This window comes from Ornithodoros turicata, chromosome 7 (assembly GCF_037126465.1).
Source record: "Ornithodoros turicata isolate Travis chromosome 7, ASM3712646v1, whole genome shotgun sequence".
Classification (NCBI taxonomy): domain Eukaryota; kingdom Metazoa; phylum Arthropoda; class Arachnida; order Ixodida; family Argasidae; genus Ornithodoros; species Ornithodoros turicata.
The window spans coordinates 7,262,735-7,282,804 of record NC_088207.1 but is presented as its reverse complement, the minus strand read 5'-3'; the positions used below and the strand labels follow the sequence as shown (position 1 = coordinate 7,282,804).

The following is a 20,070-nucleotide window of genomic DNA, read 5'->3' as shown; positions in this document are numbered from 1 at the left end:
GCACGTCCGCGTCAGGGCACTGAATTTTGTCGCTGTTTCGCCCTGGACAAAGTCACAAATCAAAATCCCGTAGTGAATACTTTGTGTACGAACCCTATCGTCATGACAGCGTTACTCTCGTCCTAACCAAGCGTGTGGCAGCACTATCGTCATCATGGTGGCATGTCAAGACAATAACGATATTGCTTCCACAAGTAATGTTGATAACCTCGTTTGAAGAAGAAATGAAAATACAGAGCTATCCCTCACAAGGACACTAGAACATCAACGAAGGAAAGCGTGCACAGATAATGCAGTGGTTAGCGGACTACGCCTAAAGCAAATTCACTTGAACGAAGTGAAAACATTCTTACCGGCATCAAACTATACCGGCACACACACCACTCAGTCTAAAACACTCCTTATCGTGAATCCACTTGTCACGAAATCCGTCCGAGGTCAGCATCCAAACCACCAACAGTTGCGAGGAGCATCCCACCAACTCGACTTTACCTGAGGAGAGGCAACCCGAGAACTGAATCATTGCTGAATATACGTCATCCGCCGGAAGCTGCCGTTTACGCAATGGTCCAGGGAAAATGGCGGGCGCCCAAACCACGTGATCCCCAGGAGCCACTCACAGCGTCTCTGCTGGCCAGCGCGGGAAAAAAGCTGGGGCCCAGTGCGCATGCGCAGACCGACCTCCTTTCCCAACCTCCTTCCCCTTCTCTCCTGGGGTTTTTCGTCTCTCCTCTCGTCCCCCTTATCCCCCCAGCCTCGTCCGTTTGTCTTCGGCGCTTGCTGTCTTGCTGTAGAGCAACGATCATGCTGTCCCAAAGCAGACAATCAAAAAGCGATGATGTATGACAAATCAACTTTATTTGTCCTCGGAAACTGCCTCGAAAAAGCTACAGTACATATCTTTTTACGTCTTGTAACAGGCTTCACTGGAGCTTTAGGTGCTTCGACATCGAAGGGCAGTTCAAAAGCCAATGCTGGGCTATGTGCGTCGTTGTTGCCGATGGCTGCGGTAGAACTAAAACAAAACAAAAAATATATTGATGATCCGTAACTCTGCACGAAAATCACTGCTATGATAGGCAATCGATCTTGATTTTGTATTTGAACACCAAGGCATTTGTCACGAATGTTCGTAGATCACAGTGAATGAACGGCTGCGACGCGCATGAGGGACAACTAGCATAACCACACATAATTTGATTAACGGCATATCAGAAACGTACAAGTTACGGCAATGCACTGCACAATGAAACGCCGCTAACGTACCGAGTGACTCGTAAATGTTGTACGTAATGCACTTAACGTGATGAACCTGCATTACTTCCTCCAGTCACAAAAAAGTAATCAAACTTGTCTTACCGTTCACCTGCAGTACGTCGGAAAGAGTGCAGACTTCCTCTCTGACGATTTCTGCGTCCTTTGGAGGTGCAGGGATTCCATCACATGTTCGTCTTCCCGCTGTTGTGATGATGAGGTGGATGTGCCATTCCGTTCTCACATTAGCAGTTCGCCACAATCTAAATCTAAAGCATTCAAAACCCTCAAACTACCCCCTAGCGTCTGCGTGCACAACGGTTGCAGTCCGAGAGAACACGCGTGGCCGAACAGACGTGATTCTCCTCCGTTCGACTGCTTCCGTTGAGCGGTTCGCGCGTTCGGATGCTCGCTCCTCAGTCAAATGACTCTCGCCCAATCAGCGCAAAGGAAACTGACGCCAGTTTTTTAGACCAATGAGCATCCCAATATTTATACATATATTGCGCAGCCAATCAGAGATCGTTAGCGTACGCGCGCCGGTGGCGACATTATTTTGGAGGCGGTGCGTTTCGCTTTAGAGCCGGCGGCTGTATACGTCTCGCTCATTGGTCGGACGTCATCCCAATGTCAGAGGCTACATCTGAGGCTGCACTCTTTATCCCGTTAACGGTCGACTGAGCAATGTGTTCCAGACAGAGCCCTTGACCAAACCATTCTCTGTTATTCATTAAAGACATCAATCAAATTATGACATCACGCTGTATGAAAATCATGCATTACGTCGATATCGAGAGGGGAGCGCACCTATAGCACAGATACACAGCACTGTGGACAGATCAACCCCAAACAATGGATATGGCCTTCCAAACACTGCGCTGCATGACCTCATCACTTCTTCGCATTGTCTAATGCTACGTTTGTACTCCAAGGTCGCAGGGCTGCGCTCTAGACAGGATGCCTTTACAAACCCCGTATTATTTATTGAATCAACATCACTATATTATTTTCTTTATCACACTATTAATGATTTTTATTCTTGTATTAAACAACTGAAGAACTATTACGAAAAGCACTTTTCGCTACTTTTATTGAAGGTCACATGACATGACTATAATTTTTGGGTGTCATAAATTATAGTCACTCGTTATTACATTACACATGTGAGCTCAAATTGTGCTCAAGTCTGCACATGCGCTGTGGAAGGGTGGATGAATAGTCGCTTTTCTGGACTACAGCGGCATGGATAGCGCTGGAGTTGTGGAAGCGCCGTGGAATGCGGTTGTTTTCGATTTGTTTTGAGATTCTTTTCTGACATGCGTTCCATTTCATTTTAATTTCCGCTTTATGATCGTTGTTTCTACGAATGCACTTACAAAATTTGCTCAGTTAAGGTCACTTTTTTGTACCATAAGAATTGTGTGTAAAGGAACGGGAGTTACAGGTGGTTAGAGAATACAGCCCGGGGGTGCAATGTCTCCCTGCATCTACCAAGATGATTCCAGACTTAAAAACTTCCAAAGCTCGCATATTGAACTATTGCAGTTGCACAGTGAAGAACGTGACACTGCGACCATATGGGTCACACACCGTGTATACAGAAGTGTGTGCGTTAACTTGCAATGTGCAGCTCACAAAGCATGTTGTCTGTGTATTGTCCTGTCTTCTTTCCAGGTCCCCCAAGGTCGCCATTTTCCCATGTATTTGTTCCTATCCCGATGCGTGCAATGCCGCAGGCCGCCCTTAGATACCCCATTGTTACCAGACGTTGGCTTGCGTTTGATTGTAGCGCGCTAAAGATCCAGTTGAAGCACAGTCCAAGCCAGGCCAAGTCACCGAAGGAGAAATGGACGAGTGCGCCTGCGGCGCCAGTGGCGGCGCCTGGTACGACGGGTACGCTATGTGATGCACGCAGCCGTGCACTTGATCCTTTCGATCGCTCAACACGTTTAAAAACGGGACGAAAACGTGAAACAGACACAGAAAGTTGTTATACGCGTTTTATTTGGACATATAGAGGCTAGATTCATTCGCAGAAACAACAAAAACATTTTGCCGCTAAACTTAGCGCGCTGAAGTGATCCGGAACGGCAACAGTGGGGTATCTAGTGGCGGCCTTCTTCGTTCCACGCTTTTCCGAGGTGAGTTTGGGGGACCTGCTTCTTTCCGCATCCTGTCTACGTTTGATCCAAACTAACTCCCTCGCATCAGTGCCCTTGCCGCTAATGTTTTCTTTCCGTCACACAAATGTTGGTGCAGATGTTCATACATGCATAGTTTATCTATTTATTTATTTTCAAGATAACTTAAAGCACTTGAATGGGATGCAACAAACAACTGTCTGTTTACAGGGAGCGCGTTGCGTTTAGCAGAATTAATGTGATATTCTTTCCAATCGGCCCACGGCGCGTAATAAACCCCCTCTCCCCCACTCCTTCTTGCTGTCATCTCTCCATGTGTCCACATATGTATGCCGCTCATAGCCACAGCTGCTCTGTTTCTCCACAGACGCAACCGACATTACAACATGCATTACAACGTGAGACTGTGGCACCCTCTGTGAGGCGCGGACTGAAGCGCTGTACTGGGTGCTTCAGACACTATGGTCTTCAGACTCTTCTGTCGACTCCAGAATCTACCCCTCAGTAGTAGTTGCTGACCACGCCAAGCCCACAACGCATAACCATCTGGACGCCATTAAACTGAAATTAACTAGCAATTAGGACTCCCCCACAGTAATTGGGGATCATGTAACTCGTGTCCAGAGGGCTTTGTGCGTTGTGGGCTAGTTGTGGTCATAAAAAAGAAAGAAAACAGACAGAAATAGAGTGGAGAGAAACAATTTATTTGAAAAATCAACGCTGGCACCTCGAAGAAATCGCTCCGGAATGGGAAGCTGATCAATACCCACCATCTTGCTCATTGCCGGCAACTGCTGGGTGCAGAGATTGACGACAGGTGGCAATCTAGTTCCAAGGCATCACACCAGATGGCGCCACCGTCCCACTCATGGCGATTTGCGTGGAAGACACAAAAAACGACAAAATACTAGTGGTCTGTACAAATTACAACAATAAAGGAACTGCTAAATAAGTCTAAACATGCGAGGGCATGTACAAAACAGTGCACATTTGGGAAAGGGCATAAGATGAGCGCTTAGACTTAATCGCCGTATGAGGCGAACATAGCGTAAACAAGAACGCGTACGAACACAAGAAAGGCACTGTTAAACAAGTCTAAGCATATGACACCACGTACAAAACACTGCTTGTTGGGGAAAAAGGGTTTAGACGAGCGCAGAGCTAGGCATCGTGGCGCTTTGGCCAAACTGCAGTGGTCGGGTGCATGGCAGTTTGTGTGGAACACAGAAACGGCACTAGTGATGAGTAAAAATGCAACAAGGCACTGCTAAACAACTATAAACATGCGACAGCGCATACAAAACACTGCTGAGTTATGGAACTCTACTACAGCAAACACACACGCTGCCTATAGCCTCTCACGGTCACAATTGTTGCGGCGACACTCAACTTTCACGAGCGCCTGACCGCATGAAAGCTCCCGTTGAGAAGTAATGCAAACAGAGAAGTAATGCATGGCACCACTGTCGCTGGGTATCTGTTTCACGCATGGTGGCGCCTGACGCGCGCTGCTAGCGCCACCCGCGGCGCCACGCTACTTCTCGCCCAGGCAGAAATCTAGAATGGGACCATTTCAAAATGGTTTAACGAACTGGTCCCACTCTGGCCCCACTCTGGTAATGGTACCACTCTGGTACCACCCTGGTAATGGTCCCACTCTGGTCCCACTTGCCAAGTGGTCCCATGGGGGACCAGTTCGTTAAACCACTTCATAATGGGACCACTCTGGAGTGGGACCACTTCAAAGTGGTTTATTGGACAGGTCCCACTTTGAGTCTGTCCCACTTAGTGACTGGGACAAGTTGAAAGTGGAATCAGCTTCACGATGGTCCCACTTGAAGTGGAACCAGTGGAATTGATCCAGTGGTCCCCTCTGCTAAGTGGTCCAGGATCCGGCTACTTAGCAGCTGGGACCACTGAATGCATGACCGAAAATAATGCGTAGAAATGCACATATTGCTCAAGTAAATACCGTTTATTCTGCTAAAAGCATACACTGAGCAGAAAGAAATAATCAATACATCTCTACATGTTCATACTACGTAGTATAAGTCTGATCACTCACTGTGTCTTGACAAAGCGTATGCCTGACTGTGCGATGCACTCACGGACCACAGGGAGCTTCCGTTCGTTGGCCACCTCACATCTTGTATTTTCTTAGAGAAGATGACACATGACACTCCTGTTTTCCATGCAGGTCGCGACACCCCCTTCCTCTTCACCGTACGTTCGGAACCTTCTTACCCTGTTTCTCTTCAAGTTCCTCCTAAGTTTCTAAAATGGAACATCCAACTGCCATGCCGCCATGCCACCTGCCACTCTCGCCCTCTCCTCTCCCTCTCGGCTCTCGCCGTTTGAAGTTTGAATTTGTAGCCGCCGTAGCGTCTTCACATTGCATTAGCGAATTTGTAGCCGCCGTAGCGTCTTCACATTGCATCAGCCTCTGCAGTTACCTTTTCTTTTTTTTTTTCGTTGTCTTTCTTCTAGTTATTTAGCTTAATTTTTGTTGTGGTTGAGATGTATTTTTTACATTTCTTTGGTACTTAATGTGTTATGATATTCACCTCAGATGAGAATATGTGCTCGAATTGGAGTTAGAGGGATACAGCATATATTTGATCGCAGACGCGCGCACCTGGATAAACAGCAATAAAAAGAGATCATGCATGTGCTAAAATAGATCAGAGTAATAGATAAAAAAAAACAGAAGGATATATGGCAAGTGTGGACAAGATGAAATCTCGAAGGGGGAAGCTGCCCAACTTGGAGTCTCAAGTGACCATTCTGGGAACAAAGTGGTACCTGTGAGGCTCCAGCTGGAACTTCTGGAACCATCTGAGCCCAGAATGGAACTCGCTTCAAGCCAAAGTGGGAACCACACACCACTTTGGCACCCATCTGGGCCCAGAATGGAACCCGCTTAAAGCCAGAGTGGGAACCACACACCATTTTGGCACCCATCTGGGCCCAGAATGGAACCCGCTTAAAGCCAGGGTGAGAACACTGCACCACTTTGGGACCCATCTGGGACCATTCAACTGCAAATGGAACCACTAGGGGACCATTCGGGAACCAGTCCTGATTTCTGCCTGGGCGGTTTTGGTCTCACTCCTTTGTGTGTTTTGATTTCAAAACGCTCAATGAAAGGAGCGCGCACTGCTGTCGCATCATCATGCTGACCAATACGTGGAAATGTTCAGTTATCACCCATTGCAAAGTTGTCGCCCCATCGTGGAGAAGGACTGTTTCAACAAGTGGAGTCCTCAGAATGAGCTTGTCATCACTGCTTTTCGCTACGTCATCGACATGGTGCTGTTTGGGAACATATAAGAGAGATCTCTCCGTGGCATCTGCAGCAGATGATGTGTCGGATCTATGCCCGTTACACGAATGTCTCTATAACCGTTGTGCATGGACCTTTGGGAGTGATGAGCAAAATTTTGAAGTCAGTGAATGATCAAGTGAGCTAAATGACCACGGATGTCGTGGATCTCCTCGCTTGTTTCATTGCTCATATTAAGTATGCACTGTGGTTGTTGCACCATGTTGACCAATTGCACCATTTGCAATTGGTCTGCATTCTGAACTTGGTCACTTCTTTATTGAAGTACGATTTAGTTATCGAAGTGGAACACACTAAATAGTTTGAATAACTCTGACGAGACTCTGCTTTTTCTGACTTATAGACATATCTTTATTGAATCCACACATACAAAGGCTTCTGTTGAGTTCGTCGATAAATGCCTGCACCCTGCCTGACTTATGAGAGCATGAGACTTATGAGAACATTATGAGAAGATCAGACGGGCCAGGAAAGGTATGAGGAAGTTTCATTGCTGCGTCGACTTTGCCCTTGCTACCACTCCAGGACGACAGTGCGATAGACCATCTTCTATGTGTGCACTGCACCATCGTAATGGTGTGACGACCACCATCGACGACTCCTGCCTGTGCACGCGCGCAAGAGAGAGCATGTCTCGATTACAACTTTTTATTTGCATTCTCGATTATATGCGCATGCATGAAGCCCTTGCTCTTTGTTCCGTGGTTACTTGATCCCCAACGACGTTCTCTGGCTTTCTTCCACGTTTTCTGTCGACGATGCTGCACAGAGAGCGAGTACTACACTAATACGATACGCGTCAAAACACAGCAAAGCTCATCATATTCGCAGCTTCCATAAGGGAAAGAGTGTACGGCATCCACGAGATAGCACTTGTCGTCACAAGGGACTAAGCTCTTCTAGAGTCTCGAAATGGTGTATGTTGTTTGCTTTATGCTCTGGATGGTGCACTGGTTCTGAGTGACTGTCCTTTCGTTGAACAGAGAATCTCGGTACACCATCATGCAATACATGTTTCCTCACCACGTCATTCTTAACCCCTTTCCCTCTTGCAATCTGTTGGCGAATGTTGGCCAAGGGAATGCTGTCCATTTTGGCTTGGACGGCTACAAGTTCCTGAATCACACCAGGTCTGATCTTGTCTTTGAAGTACCCCATGTGATTAGCATGCTCATCGGTGAAAAGTGGGTGGTCCGGTGGATATAAGAGGACAGATCTAGCTCACTCTCAAATTTCATCAGCTGCTCTTTGAGGCAGTTGCATGGGAGAGCAAAAATTATACTGTCCGAATCGCCATACATCAACTGCACTGGACAGGTCAAGCAAGAAAAGAGCGACTCGTAAATGAAGCTGTAAATGTGGACTTTGGATATCTCTAATATGGCGAAGCCCACGTAAAGGGGCTGCGTGCATTTGATACGACGCTGTTTCATCTCTTACAAGACGCACTTCTCACTCAGAATGAGAAAATGCTGGCAGCCGATGGAAGCAGCTTTTCGGAGCACAGTTTTTTTGTTGTACACTAGGGCATACTTTTTGATGCGTCTCATATTTTGTATCAATTTACCAAAGGTACTGTTCACCATAGCTTTGGAGAGAAGTCGCACGAATTTCGTAGTCCCGGCATTCCTCTACACGTTTCTGCGCACGAAAGTTCGCAAAAAATTGTCGTGGTAGAACGATAGCATGCTGCCCAGGAAGCAAAAAAATTTGAACCAACGTTGCCTAAATGTCAGCTTGTAACATTGCTCAGATGTTGCAAATGTCCACAACTTCAACGTTATCTGCAACATTCATTTGAAACATTGCCACAACATTCATTGTAAGCATCACATCAACATGTGCATTTGTGATGTTCTCTCAACATAAATTTTTCAACGTTTCAGTAATGTACACGTGCAACATTACAGCAATGTAGGAATTTGTAGCGTTTCGTCAACATTACAGTAAAGGTTGGGTGCCATAAAACGTCAGTCACATTTTCGTACGTGACGCTATACCTACCTGACGGACAGACTTCCGCTGCCATACAGTCAATAATTTATGCCACAGGAACCTACGAAAAAAACGTGGTTACCAGCTACTGCGTAGCAAAATAAATACACGGCTATGCAAACTTCCGTCTTCATGTGTTTCCTATGCGCTATACCGATGGATGGACCTGAAAGTTTGTGTGGTCGTATTTATTTTGTTACACAGTGCTTGGTAACCACAATTTTTTCATAGGTTTCTCTGGCATAAATTCTTTACTCTGAGGCAGAGGAAATCTGTGTGTCAAAAGAGCGAGGTATCGCGTCAAGGTCGTATCACGTCTTGCACGAAAATGTGACTGACCTTTTAGAGGGCCCACCCTGTATATCAGTATTATAGCTTGGCCATTCCATGCCAAGTGATCCAGTGGTGCCGCTCGACGCCCCCCCCCCCCTAGAATTTTATGTGATTTTTTGTGGTTCCCTTTGACTCCTAAAGCAACAGAACATTGGTCTTTTTTAAGGAAATTGAAATTTATGGGGTGCAGATCCCCTTAAAGATGCAGTGCTTGGCAAAAATCTACAGGTTGTCCCAGAAAACGTGTCAATGAATTTTAATAAAAAAACTACGCCACATAGAATCATGCGGTCAACGGCATTTGTTCTTAATAGGTTTTGGCCACCTCCTGATCTGCATGTTGTGTAACCTAAGTTTAATTACGTAAATTTTTGTGAAGTGAACTCGGAAATTACCAAGTAAAGGTCACATTTTTACCCCAGCAACATGAAGAGCGTGCCGAATTTACTCAAATTCATGATAATTGAGAGTGATATTCAGGCTCTATCCTGTCGGGAAGACGGGCTCGTGTGGCACATGGTGTACCGACGCGCACTACGTGTTTTGCACAAGTGGAGGCGAAGAGATCAATCTGTGCACTGCACAGTGGTAAAGAAGTATCCCTGCTACGTCATTCCTGCGCAAGGTGGACCCAGATCTCAATTTTTATATGCCGTCCGGGCTTCCTCGACCCATCACATCGCTCATCTACAGGCTACGCCTCAGCGTGCCATAGTTGGTGTGGTGTAGTTGAAGACATGGATCGCATACTCCAAGACTGCCAGAGGTACAGTGCATACCGTAGTCCCTTGTGTCATCGCTGGCCCGCCTGGATAATCGCCAATACTCCACCAAAAAGGTCCTTGGGTGTTGGCCTAGAAATCAGCTCATACCTGCCACGCGCGCCCCTGCGAAATTCCTCGTCGCGACGGACCTCTTTGGTACTCTGAGACGCTCTTTTTTTGTTTGTCTTTTCGTGAATTGAGGTTTTTGCACTTTTCCACTTGATTTTTATTTCTCTCTAGCGTCTGGGCATGTATGCCTTATAAGGTGCATAGATCTGTATAGTTTTCCTTTCCTTTTTCCACCCTCCTTTTCCTTCATTTTGTTTTAGATATATTGAGCCTTAAAGAACGCGTCTTTGAGTAGTGTGTCCCGAGTAGTTTTAAGACTAACATCTCCATTTTTTCTTTTACTAAGCAATCAAACAGCTTCGATTTTTTGTTTGGCACAAGCTCGATTGTTTTTTCATTAATGGGTAGTATCGAGTGTATTCCTACCAAGGACGGAAACTGAAACTAGCATCCTGGTGAGGTAAACAGGAATTTCGCTAAAAATGTCATTCGAAAAACTGGTGAGCCTGCCGCAGGGTCTGCGCCATTCCGTCTCCGTCGATGACGCCGGCGCCACGCCTATTGAAGTTGGCTGCGTGTCGGCTCCTTAACATTGAGTACCAGTAAGTCAATCGGGAACACTGTTGCTTCACGAATTGGGAATTATTTGCCACCATCCGTCGCCCCAAGCCGTTTTACCTGAATTTTGCCGCGAATTTAAAAATATTGCACATTCTCTGTCACATGTAGAATTCGTTGCGCTGGATTTACAAGCAGCAAGCTGCTAACTAACGCCGGCAGCATAAGCTGCATGTCCGCAGCTTTCGCAACTTGAAGACGTTTTTCGCGCTCAGCTCAAAAAGTGTGATGACGAAACTCTCTGAAATAAATTTTATGAGCCACACTATGAAATGCAATTAATCTCATATTTTTACTAGTACCACCTTGTTGTGCAATTGATGGCTGAATATGTGACATTATATGTGTGCATTCCTTGTTCTCTGTTCCCCAAAATATTTTCGGCGTGCCGTGAGGGGAAAAAAAAAGTCAAAATAGTTTGAACGACTGTGATGAAAGCATATATATTATTGCATGAAATTTCAAACGTGCATGATTTTATACTTTCTTCTCATGGCTTCTTCTTATGACGATGAAACTCCCCATTCATCATCTCACAATAACGTTGCTGTTGTTGGTAGCTTCTTCTCCAAGTATGGACGTACCAAAATAAGTCGATACACTTCTAAATGTTGTCACACGAAAGTACAAAGCCTTTGAATCCCCTTGGAGGGGTTGGTTGAGACTTGCCAGAAAAGAAAAAAAAAAGACGAAGAAGAACGAATTTTTGTGGTAAAGTCGGTCTCTCATTCTACTATGAAAGTCATGTAGTCGCCAAGGAAAGAAAAACAACAACAACTTTCTTCTCTTTTCTCTTCTCTCAACAACTTTTTCATCCATAACTTAAAAACCCGAGACTAGGGGACAAAAAAAAACGACAAACACAGACAAGGTCTCAAACACAGCTGAAAGTTTACTTAACAGCACAAACATATAAGGGTTCAAGTGGGTGAGAATGAAGGGTGAGGAGAACGTAAGAACGTCCCCAAAACCAACGGGAAGGTCAGGGAAGGCTTGCTGACACAGTTCCCAGCAGGGATATTGGACAGCGTTTCCTTCATAAGCCTTTTGTTGAGGTCACTTTCACTGGACATTACAAAGATTTCATGCCATCTGGGCGCACAACCTCTACAGACTTGTAAGTGTTTTACCAATTCGGAAGAACAATCGTTATTTTTTATTTTGAGGGCATGCTCCCGCAAGCGATCATTTAGGCAGCGTTTACTTTGGCCGATATAACAAAAACCACATTCCAGAGGTATCTGATACACAATATTAGAACGACAGTTCACATACATAATTCTGTGGGTTTTACACGAAGTTTGAACTTTTTCAAAAGGTGTCAACGAGTCTAAACGAAAATTTGTCGTTTTTTTGTCCCCTAGTCTCGGGTTTTTAAGTTATGGATCTATACCACCAGCTCGCTTGCTACCTCTCTATCCTCTCATTAACTTTTTCATGTAAGAACGTAATGTCCGGAACCTGAGGCTTGGAACGACCTTGTCTATATCTCTCAAATTCCAAACCAGACATCATAGGATGAAAAAAAAAAGTCACTACATCGTAAATCACCACTGTCGCCACGTCGGGGCACCAAGCCTTCAGCCATCGTCAACAAGAGAGGATCCACACCTTTGCATCAAGAATCTTTATTCCCCTTTCTCGCAGTTAAAATGCGATCCGCAAGCATTTACGTGACCCAGAAGGAGATCTGGCAGAGGAAAAAATCATTCTGCGAAAATTTTATAGTTGCTTGCCCGCTAAGTTACGAGGGTGGTTCCATAAGTTTCCGGCCCGACCAACTTTTAATAGTCATAGAGAGGAAACAAGTGTATCACTTTTCGACATAGTCACCCTTAACTTCGATACACTTTTGACACCGTTCAACCGGCATTCTTATGCGCTTGAAAAAATAGTCTGAAGTGTTGTCCGCAAAATGCTGGAAAACTGCCTCTTGCACCTCACTATCGTTTTGAAATCTCCGTCCTCTGAGATCCCTCTTCAAGTTTGAGAACAGGAAGTAGTCGCTCGGTGCCAATTCTGGACTGTAGGGTGGGTGGTGGATTTCTTCGAAGCCGCACTCCTTCAGTACAGCCTTGGCAACAGAAGCCGCGTGGACAGGGGCATTGCCCTGGAGTAACCGGACACCTCGACTCAACCTGCCGCGCCTCTTTTCCTTGATGGCGTCTCGCAGTGGGTGCAGGAGTGAAGCATAATAAGTCGCATTCACTGTGGTGTTCCTCTCTTTGAAGTCGATGAGGAGGATCCCGTGACAATCCCAAAATATTGTTGCCATGATCTTCTTTGTGGATTGTGTGACCTTGGCTTTTCTTGGGAGTGCTTCTCCTGGTTTGCGCCATTCCATCGACTCCTTTTTCGAAAGGGGATTATAGTAGAGCACCATAGTCTCATCCCCTGTGACAATTGACTTCAATATTTCTCCTTCGTTCTCTTGACAGAGCTCCAAAAACTCTTTGGCACAGACGAGGCGCTGTTGCTGGTACCCATCTCGCATTGACCATTTTCATGTGAAGGCCCCCGCCGATGATGCGAAAAACAGTTGTTTTGAAAAGCCCCAGCCTTTCCGAGATTTCCTTCACCTTCAGACGCCTGTCGCTCAGCGCTTCCTCCTCGACAACAGACATTTTTTTTGTGTCACCACTTCCACTGGACGACCATCGCGGGATCATCTTCAATGGACTCTCGCCCCGGTCAAAACTGCTTAGCCCAGTCTTTTACCGTTGTGTACGACAGAGAGGCTTCCCTGTACACGTTATCCAGTCGCGCTTTAATTTCTTTAGGCGAAAGCCCCTCTTTTGTCAAGAATTTTATCACAGCGCGGTACTAGATTTTTTCCATTTTAACTGAAGAGTGCACCCTGGCTGTTTGAAATGCCGCTCTCCAACCAACCGACAAAAGCATGAAGAGGGTTGAGGGTGGTGCTCCGACCCTCCAACAGATGGCGCCACGCGTCCTTAATCGCATTTTCAAATTCGCGCACATTTTCTACCTCGGGCCGGAAACTTATGGAACCACCCTCGTAGCAAAAAAAAAAAAGAATATTATTCTGTTTACTGGAAACAGTTGCCTTGAATGGAAAGGTGTTAGCACTCTTCCTGTGAGCTCCATTAATTGCTTTGTTTCACAACCCGCATCAACAGCACGTGGGATACCATGATTTGTGGGAACTACAACAGATACAGCGGCTCATATTTCCATTGCTGAAAAGGGCAGAACTTTGTCTGGACTAGAGTAACTGAATAGGCTTCGCTTCAGAGTAGCGACACTGAGTTTCACAGACAAGCAGGAAAGCCATTTTGTTTCCGCTCCACACCATCGCCTCTCCTTGTGGGAGTAGAGACAGCTAACGCAACAATACTGGACGTGGGTTAAGGAAGCGTGTGTGATTATCTATGTATTGTCCTCGAGAGCGTACCTGAGGAGGTCAGAGTGAGCTCAAGGCTGTCAACGTATCTACCTTGGTTAGCGGCTCGCAACAGGGGCAACATTTCGGAGCGTGCTCGGTAGATGGCATCGTAAGCGCCGTCAGGTGACGCTAGCGGCTGTGGCGGAAACAAAACGGCATCTATACTTGGCATCTCGCCCGTGGTACTCAGTGTCGCTGCTCTGAAGCGAAGCTCGCTTAGTGACTCTAGCCTGAGCAGCTAATGTGTTCCCATAATGTAACTCATTGCTTTGCATTATTTGTTTGCAGCATTGCTTTGCATTGCTTTGCATAACTCATTGCATAATTTGTTGCGGTTTCAGGTGTTCTCCATAGTCTGTTCAATTGGCGCCTCTGATGAGGCAGTGGAGAGGAGTACAACAGCAGTAACACAGGGGTGCCAGAAGTCCCAGACCTTGTAACCACCCCCAAGCGGTCGCTCCTTGCAAAACCGCCATCTTGTCCAGGCCTGACGTCACTAGCAGACGATACGGCGCGCACGGAAGGCGACGAAAACAAATTGGCGTGGTTTCTATGCCGTGTGGCAATCGGTGGTAACTTGCCAAACGCAACTATGTGGTGTTAGTCTGGTGTCGTTGTGCGGCTTTTAGGTATTTAAAGTTGTGAATAACACTTTACAATAATAAATATGGGACGTTGTTGCTACATGGGCTGTCAGCACCGGTCCGGCGAGGCAACAAAAGCCTCGGGCGTAACATTTCACTGGTAAGTATATGCGTTTGTCGCACATCGTACGACAGTTGACTTTACTTCTATTTATTGATTACAGTTTCCCACGAGATCCTACGCTTCGAGAAGCTTGGGTTGAGGCCATTGGGAGAACTGGATGGACACCCAGCAAACACAGTGTAGTGTGCTCCAAGCACTTTCAGAACCGTGACATGGACAGGACATCGTTAGCACGGATTCGATTAAGACCTGGTGCGGTGCCCATCGCTCATCCTTCTGTGTCTGCTCCTGAGCTGCAGGTGCGTTTGAGTGCTCTCGTTCCCGTACTCCAAAGTGCGTATAATATTGTTTGAACGGTACAAGAAATTGTGACAACCTGTTATGAATCAGTGAGCGTTAATGTCGACAAAAATAAAAGAAAGGAAAGAAAAAACGTGAATAGCAAATTCTGTAAGTAATGCTATCAGAGAACATACTTTTTGTTTTGGTCATGCGCAGTAACCTTATTGAAATTTTCAATTAAGTAACATGACGAGAAAGTGCAGCACATGAGATATGGACTTGTGATCTACATTTTTCTGCCAATCCCTAGCAATATTTCATTACCTATGGCACACATATAATGTCGGTTATGTTCCAGGTAGCACAGCTTTCAACAGCACCTGAGGCAGCACGTGAAGCAGAGCATGAAGTGAGTGTCACTTTCGTGTTCACACTCTCAGGGCATGATACGCAGTGTTCACAGCATTTCCTTGCACAGCGTTTGTGCTTCATACGTTTAGGTTTATATTCTGTATTTTTCTGCTATGTCGTGGCAATTGCTGTATGGCATACTGGTTGTTTCCTAGATGGAACTAGTCACAGCTCCTGGTGGAGCACAGGAGCAACTCCCAGCTCCAGCCAGAACACAGGAGGAACTCGCTCTAGAGGAAACCTGTGAGGGAGAACATGAAGTGAGTGGCCCTTTCGTGTACACACTCAGGGTGCTGTGAGCTACAGGACTTGAAGTCCTCAAACATGTATATGATTTTTTATTTGGACAATTATTGCTACATCATGCAACATTTCCCCTGTGAATTCGACACAGGATGCAGAGCCTTTCTACCACTCCCTCGTGCTGTTCTCTTTCGCTCCATCTATCCATCTCAGAACACCACACATAGCCACAGTTGCTTTGCAGTACTAACACAGAGTCTAAAAAACTTATCCACCATTGCTATCCATTGTCTACTATTGCTACAATCAGTATGCATAATGTATCTTACTGTGTGAAGGAGTGTAGTCTCTACACATCAACTTATGCCATTATATGCTATGCAAGCGTGTGAGCTATCCGCGCAGCCCCTTAGGTTGCCCCTTTCTCCTCGTGCCGGTGGAGCCATCCTAATTTCCCCACCCTTTTCGAAAATAAGAGGGCCATCAATTACACTGTGTACCAGGTGGTCTTTCACCATATAGTGTCATAATTTTACTACATGTCCACATGTGATCCTCTATTGTTGCCTTCGGAGAGGATACTCACTTTGTCATGTCGTATTCCAAACATTTCCCCTCTCGTGCGCAGAGACCTACTTGCATAGCGTATTGCTAATTTATTTGTGCATCTTTATTACCTCAGAGTTTAGACAGTTTAGTTTACTCTGCTGTGAGTTCCACAAGTCAGCTCACATTGAAATTTCTATCCTGACAGCAAGACTTATTGTCCAGCTCCTGTGCAGAGATGAGTGATGTAAGTATAGTACATTTTGCTTTATGATGCTAAATCATGCTGCACTAAAATGTGTGGTTCCTGTTAAACAACTGATATCGAGATAACTGAGTGACTCAACATGTCAACCAGCAAACACAAAGTGAGACGACTCGATGTTGTTTCTTATATTGTGCTGAAACAAAGCACGTCACTGTGCACGTTCTGCTTGGTTATCAGTACTTTTCATCTGACGTAGGAAGGGAGTTGCGGGGTCACAACAGGGCACAGATAAATTATGAAAAAATGGCTAGGAAGCACGCGAGCTGGTGAAGATGATGCATAATGTAAAAAAACCCGAGACTAGGGAACACGAAGGGTGTTGTGTCTGTCCCTTCGTGTTCCTTAGTCTCGGGGTTTTTACATTATACAGATAAATTGCTGCCTTTTCAGCTATGCAAAATATTAGTCATATGCACACCATAATTTCTAACATCAGCATCTAACGGCATCTAATTGGTCTGAACAATCGTTTTTTTTTTATGCTTTCTTAAAACCATCAAACCTGTATTATATGTGACTTACTTTGGCTGCAGGAAAGCACGGGCTTTGACTGTAACCCGTTGCACAACCCATTTACAGAGCTCGAAGATGAGGACGTATTAGTAAGTACTTGCTTTCTCTGGTTCTCCATATGCTTGCACAGAGTTAACTGTGCTACAGTACTGCATTCGTCAAATTTTGCAGGGATATGTCCGAGCTGGACATGCATCACCTCAAGCTTCTTGTTCAAGCTTAAATACCTCACTGGTGAGAATGTCAACTGTCAGAATTCCTGCTCAATGCAATCCTGTTTTGAATGTTTTGGACCGGCCTGTTGATTTGTGCTTGGAAATTTACATATTGGTACACATGACCCAAGGTTATTTTTATACCTGGGTCAAATCAGTAAGCTGGGCCGAAACATAATTATGTCCATAAGGCTATCAAGTGTCCGAGACATGTTAATGTGAAAGAGAAATGAAGAAGGGGTATAAATAGGGAAGTGACTTTTTCGGGTTAAAACCGATTCTGCCCGGTTATTCCCCCCGAACTGATGCACGACCAATTCGGGTTAAACCCGATTTCTTTCTGATCTCCAGTCACTATGGAATCCTCAAGTGACGTTTCCACTGAAGACAAACAAAGGTCGCCACGTGTAACACATTTAAGAATGGGTCACTTACGCTCCCAGCAATACACCCATGTGTGTCAACACTGTCTATGCCTTCGAGGATTACCACTGGGAGGTCACGATCCCGCAAAAAAACACAAAAAGAGAGATAAGGAAAGGACTCAATAGACAAGAGGAGAAACAAAAACACCCGATAACACCCGGCACAATTATATATATTTATACATATAATTATATATATGTATAACAAAGGCACAATTATCGCCTGATTTTTACCCCCCGAATCTGAGAAAGGCATTGAACCCGAAAAAGTCACTCCCTAGGTATAAACTGGCACAAAAAACAGCGCAGAGACAGGACGTGAGTAGACAAATGAAGCTCTGACTAACAACTGTGGTTTATTGGGAAGGAATGAAAACAATTTTGTGGTTGACATACTGGGTCTCGTGGGAAAGGAGGGTAATGGAAGGCACACTGTTACCACCTCTATTATGAATTTGAATCATCCGTCTCATTTGACTAGTCATGTCCGGTCTCTGCAGTGTATTTTGTGTCCAGTATGTACCAACTCGCCCACACTGTTGCTATGAAGGGGTTATAAGTATGGAAACACAGTAGTGATGCTTTGTGAATGCTAACGTTTTTATGCTTTGCCTTCTTTATTGGTGTACACCTGCTTTTACAATTCTACAGTACATTTAGCTATAGCTGAGGGTGATCTCCATCTTTTCCTTTCCTTTGTGTATACAGGAAACCAGTGCCATCACCTATGCTCCCTATGCTGCTGCCACATCTAGCAGGAGGATTTCACTGGTGAGGACTACCAAAAGCAAAACAGTTGAAAGGATGCTATACATTTAAGTGCAGTCAAGGTATATACATGCATTTTATTTTTCTATCGGACACATAGGATACTGCGAGCACCTCCACTCCTGTGACCCCTACCAGAGGGATTATATTGGTAAGAACTATCAGGAGGGCTACTGTTTCATCTCAGACCACAGAGGGAATGTGCGGCATGCTTATATCAACAGTAACATAGAATCTCTCTGTGCCACTACAGTTGGGGATACATTCAAACCATATAGTTCTTCTTGTCATTGGAGGATATACCAATCTGTCTTGAGACATGGCCATTACCTCGAAATTAATAACTAAGTGCAGTTAAATACAGCATATTGCACACAATAAAAGAGAAAGGGAGAGCAAGATGTACCCTGAACACTAAAGGGTTTATTGTGCCCTTTACGTTTTAGAAGAAAAATCTTTCATCACGAGGGTATGATGGCGGCTGACATTTTGTACAGGCTGCATCTACGTAGCCTACTTGGAGCGTACTACGCGCTATAAACCAGCCTCTTTCTATTCCATCAAATGTGTTTGCATGTATCTTCTAATTCCTAACATGACATCTTGATGGCATGTATTGATTTAGATCTGTGATTTGACTGATTTTTACTAACAGCATGAGAAAAATGAATTGCATTTATGATGTACACTCAATGATGAAATAAAATACTTACATTGATTTATTCTTTGTTGATTTGCATGTCTGTGTCATTTATTCTAGGAAGTAGGATTGGGAGGCATAGAGGAAGAGCACTCCAGCTTGTCCATCTACGTAGCCCTCGCAAGCTGTTAGTGCATCTCGTTTGCTTCTAATCATGTGCGTGGTACAAATCAATCATGAATCATGCCTGTTCCTATAAACTGAAAGTCAGGTGGAAACACTCGCAGCTGACCCTTCACACAAAGGCAGGGGGGATGTGAACTGCAACAACGTAGCGGTAAAGAAAGCTGAGACATTTCTCTGAAGGTCCTTTGATTAAACTTACAATGAGGTACCTAATATTGATTGGCATAATTATGTACCGTGCAACCTGCATTTTTGCACGATAATTTCACTGTAGAATATATAAAATCATAAGTTAAATGATGCATACTTATTTTTTATTGCGAGAAGCTGGTAAATAATGTGTGTGTTATGAATTTACGTCTAACAAGACGACTGCATGCTCACTGTCCAGGACAGCCATGCTACTGAGGACACACCTGTTAAGGCGTTTTTGAAAAAGGAGGTGAAACGAGTGGCATCGCTGCACACTGCCAGCAAAAAGAGGATAAAGGCTCTCCAGCAGGCACAGCGACGCATAAAGCAAAAAGTGGCACACCTCGAAGATGTAATAAAAGACTTGAGGTCCAAGAACATACTACTGCAAGAAAATGCAGACTGCTTCACTGATACTTCCTGACTGCTGACTGCTGACTGATCACTTCACTTCGAACAAGCATATCCGGCCCTGCTCTCCTAAAATGCAACAGGAAAACTGGATTCTTGGGATTCCTTGTTTGTTGCCAGAGCTCCTTGGAAGTTTATGAGCACCTGATTTCCAAGGGTGCCATAACGTACCTACCCACACATAGGATCAGCCAAGATCACTTGGAACTCTTCTTTGGCACACTTCGAGCTCAGGGGGGATGGAATAACAACCCAACAGCACGACAATTGGCAGCTGGATTCAAGAAACTGCTCATCCAAAATGAAGTACAAGAAACAGGAATGGGAAACTGCCTTCCA

At 45.1% G+C, this 20,070-nt stretch overlaps 1 protein-coding gene and 1 long non-coding RNA gene across 2 annotated transcripts; one reads left to right on the top strand and one right to left on the bottom strand.

Annotated features, from left to right (window-relative positions):
• Positions 1 to 836: 836 nt before the first annotated feature.
• On the bottom strand, positions 837 to 1,844 carry LOC135399490 (uncharacterized). Its single transcript, XR_010424304.1, has 2 exons — positions 1,360 to 1,844; positions 837 to 1,015 (listed from the first exon to the last, which is right to left on the bottom strand). It is a non-coding gene; the product is annotated as an uncharacterized LOC135399490 (long non-coding RNA).
• A 12,672-nt stretch (positions 1,845 to 14,516) lies between these two features.
• LOC135400413 (uncharacterized) lies at positions 14,517 to 19,744 on the top strand. The gene is made up of 10 exons (XM_064632252.1): positions 14,517 to 14,667; positions 14,732 to 14,930; positions 15,272 to 15,322; positions 15,480 to 15,584; positions 16,322 to 16,360; positions 16,915 to 16,983; positions 17,066 to 17,128; positions 18,243 to 18,305; positions 19,063 to 19,129; positions 19,497 to 19,744. The coding sequence occupies exons 1-10, from the start codon at positions 14,591 to 14,593 to the stop codon at positions 19,742 to 19,744; spliced, it is 981 nt and encodes a 326-aa protein (XP_064488322.1). The 5' UTR covers positions 14,517 to 14,590.
• The last annotated feature ends 326 nt before the right edge of the window (positions 19,745 to 20,070 follow it).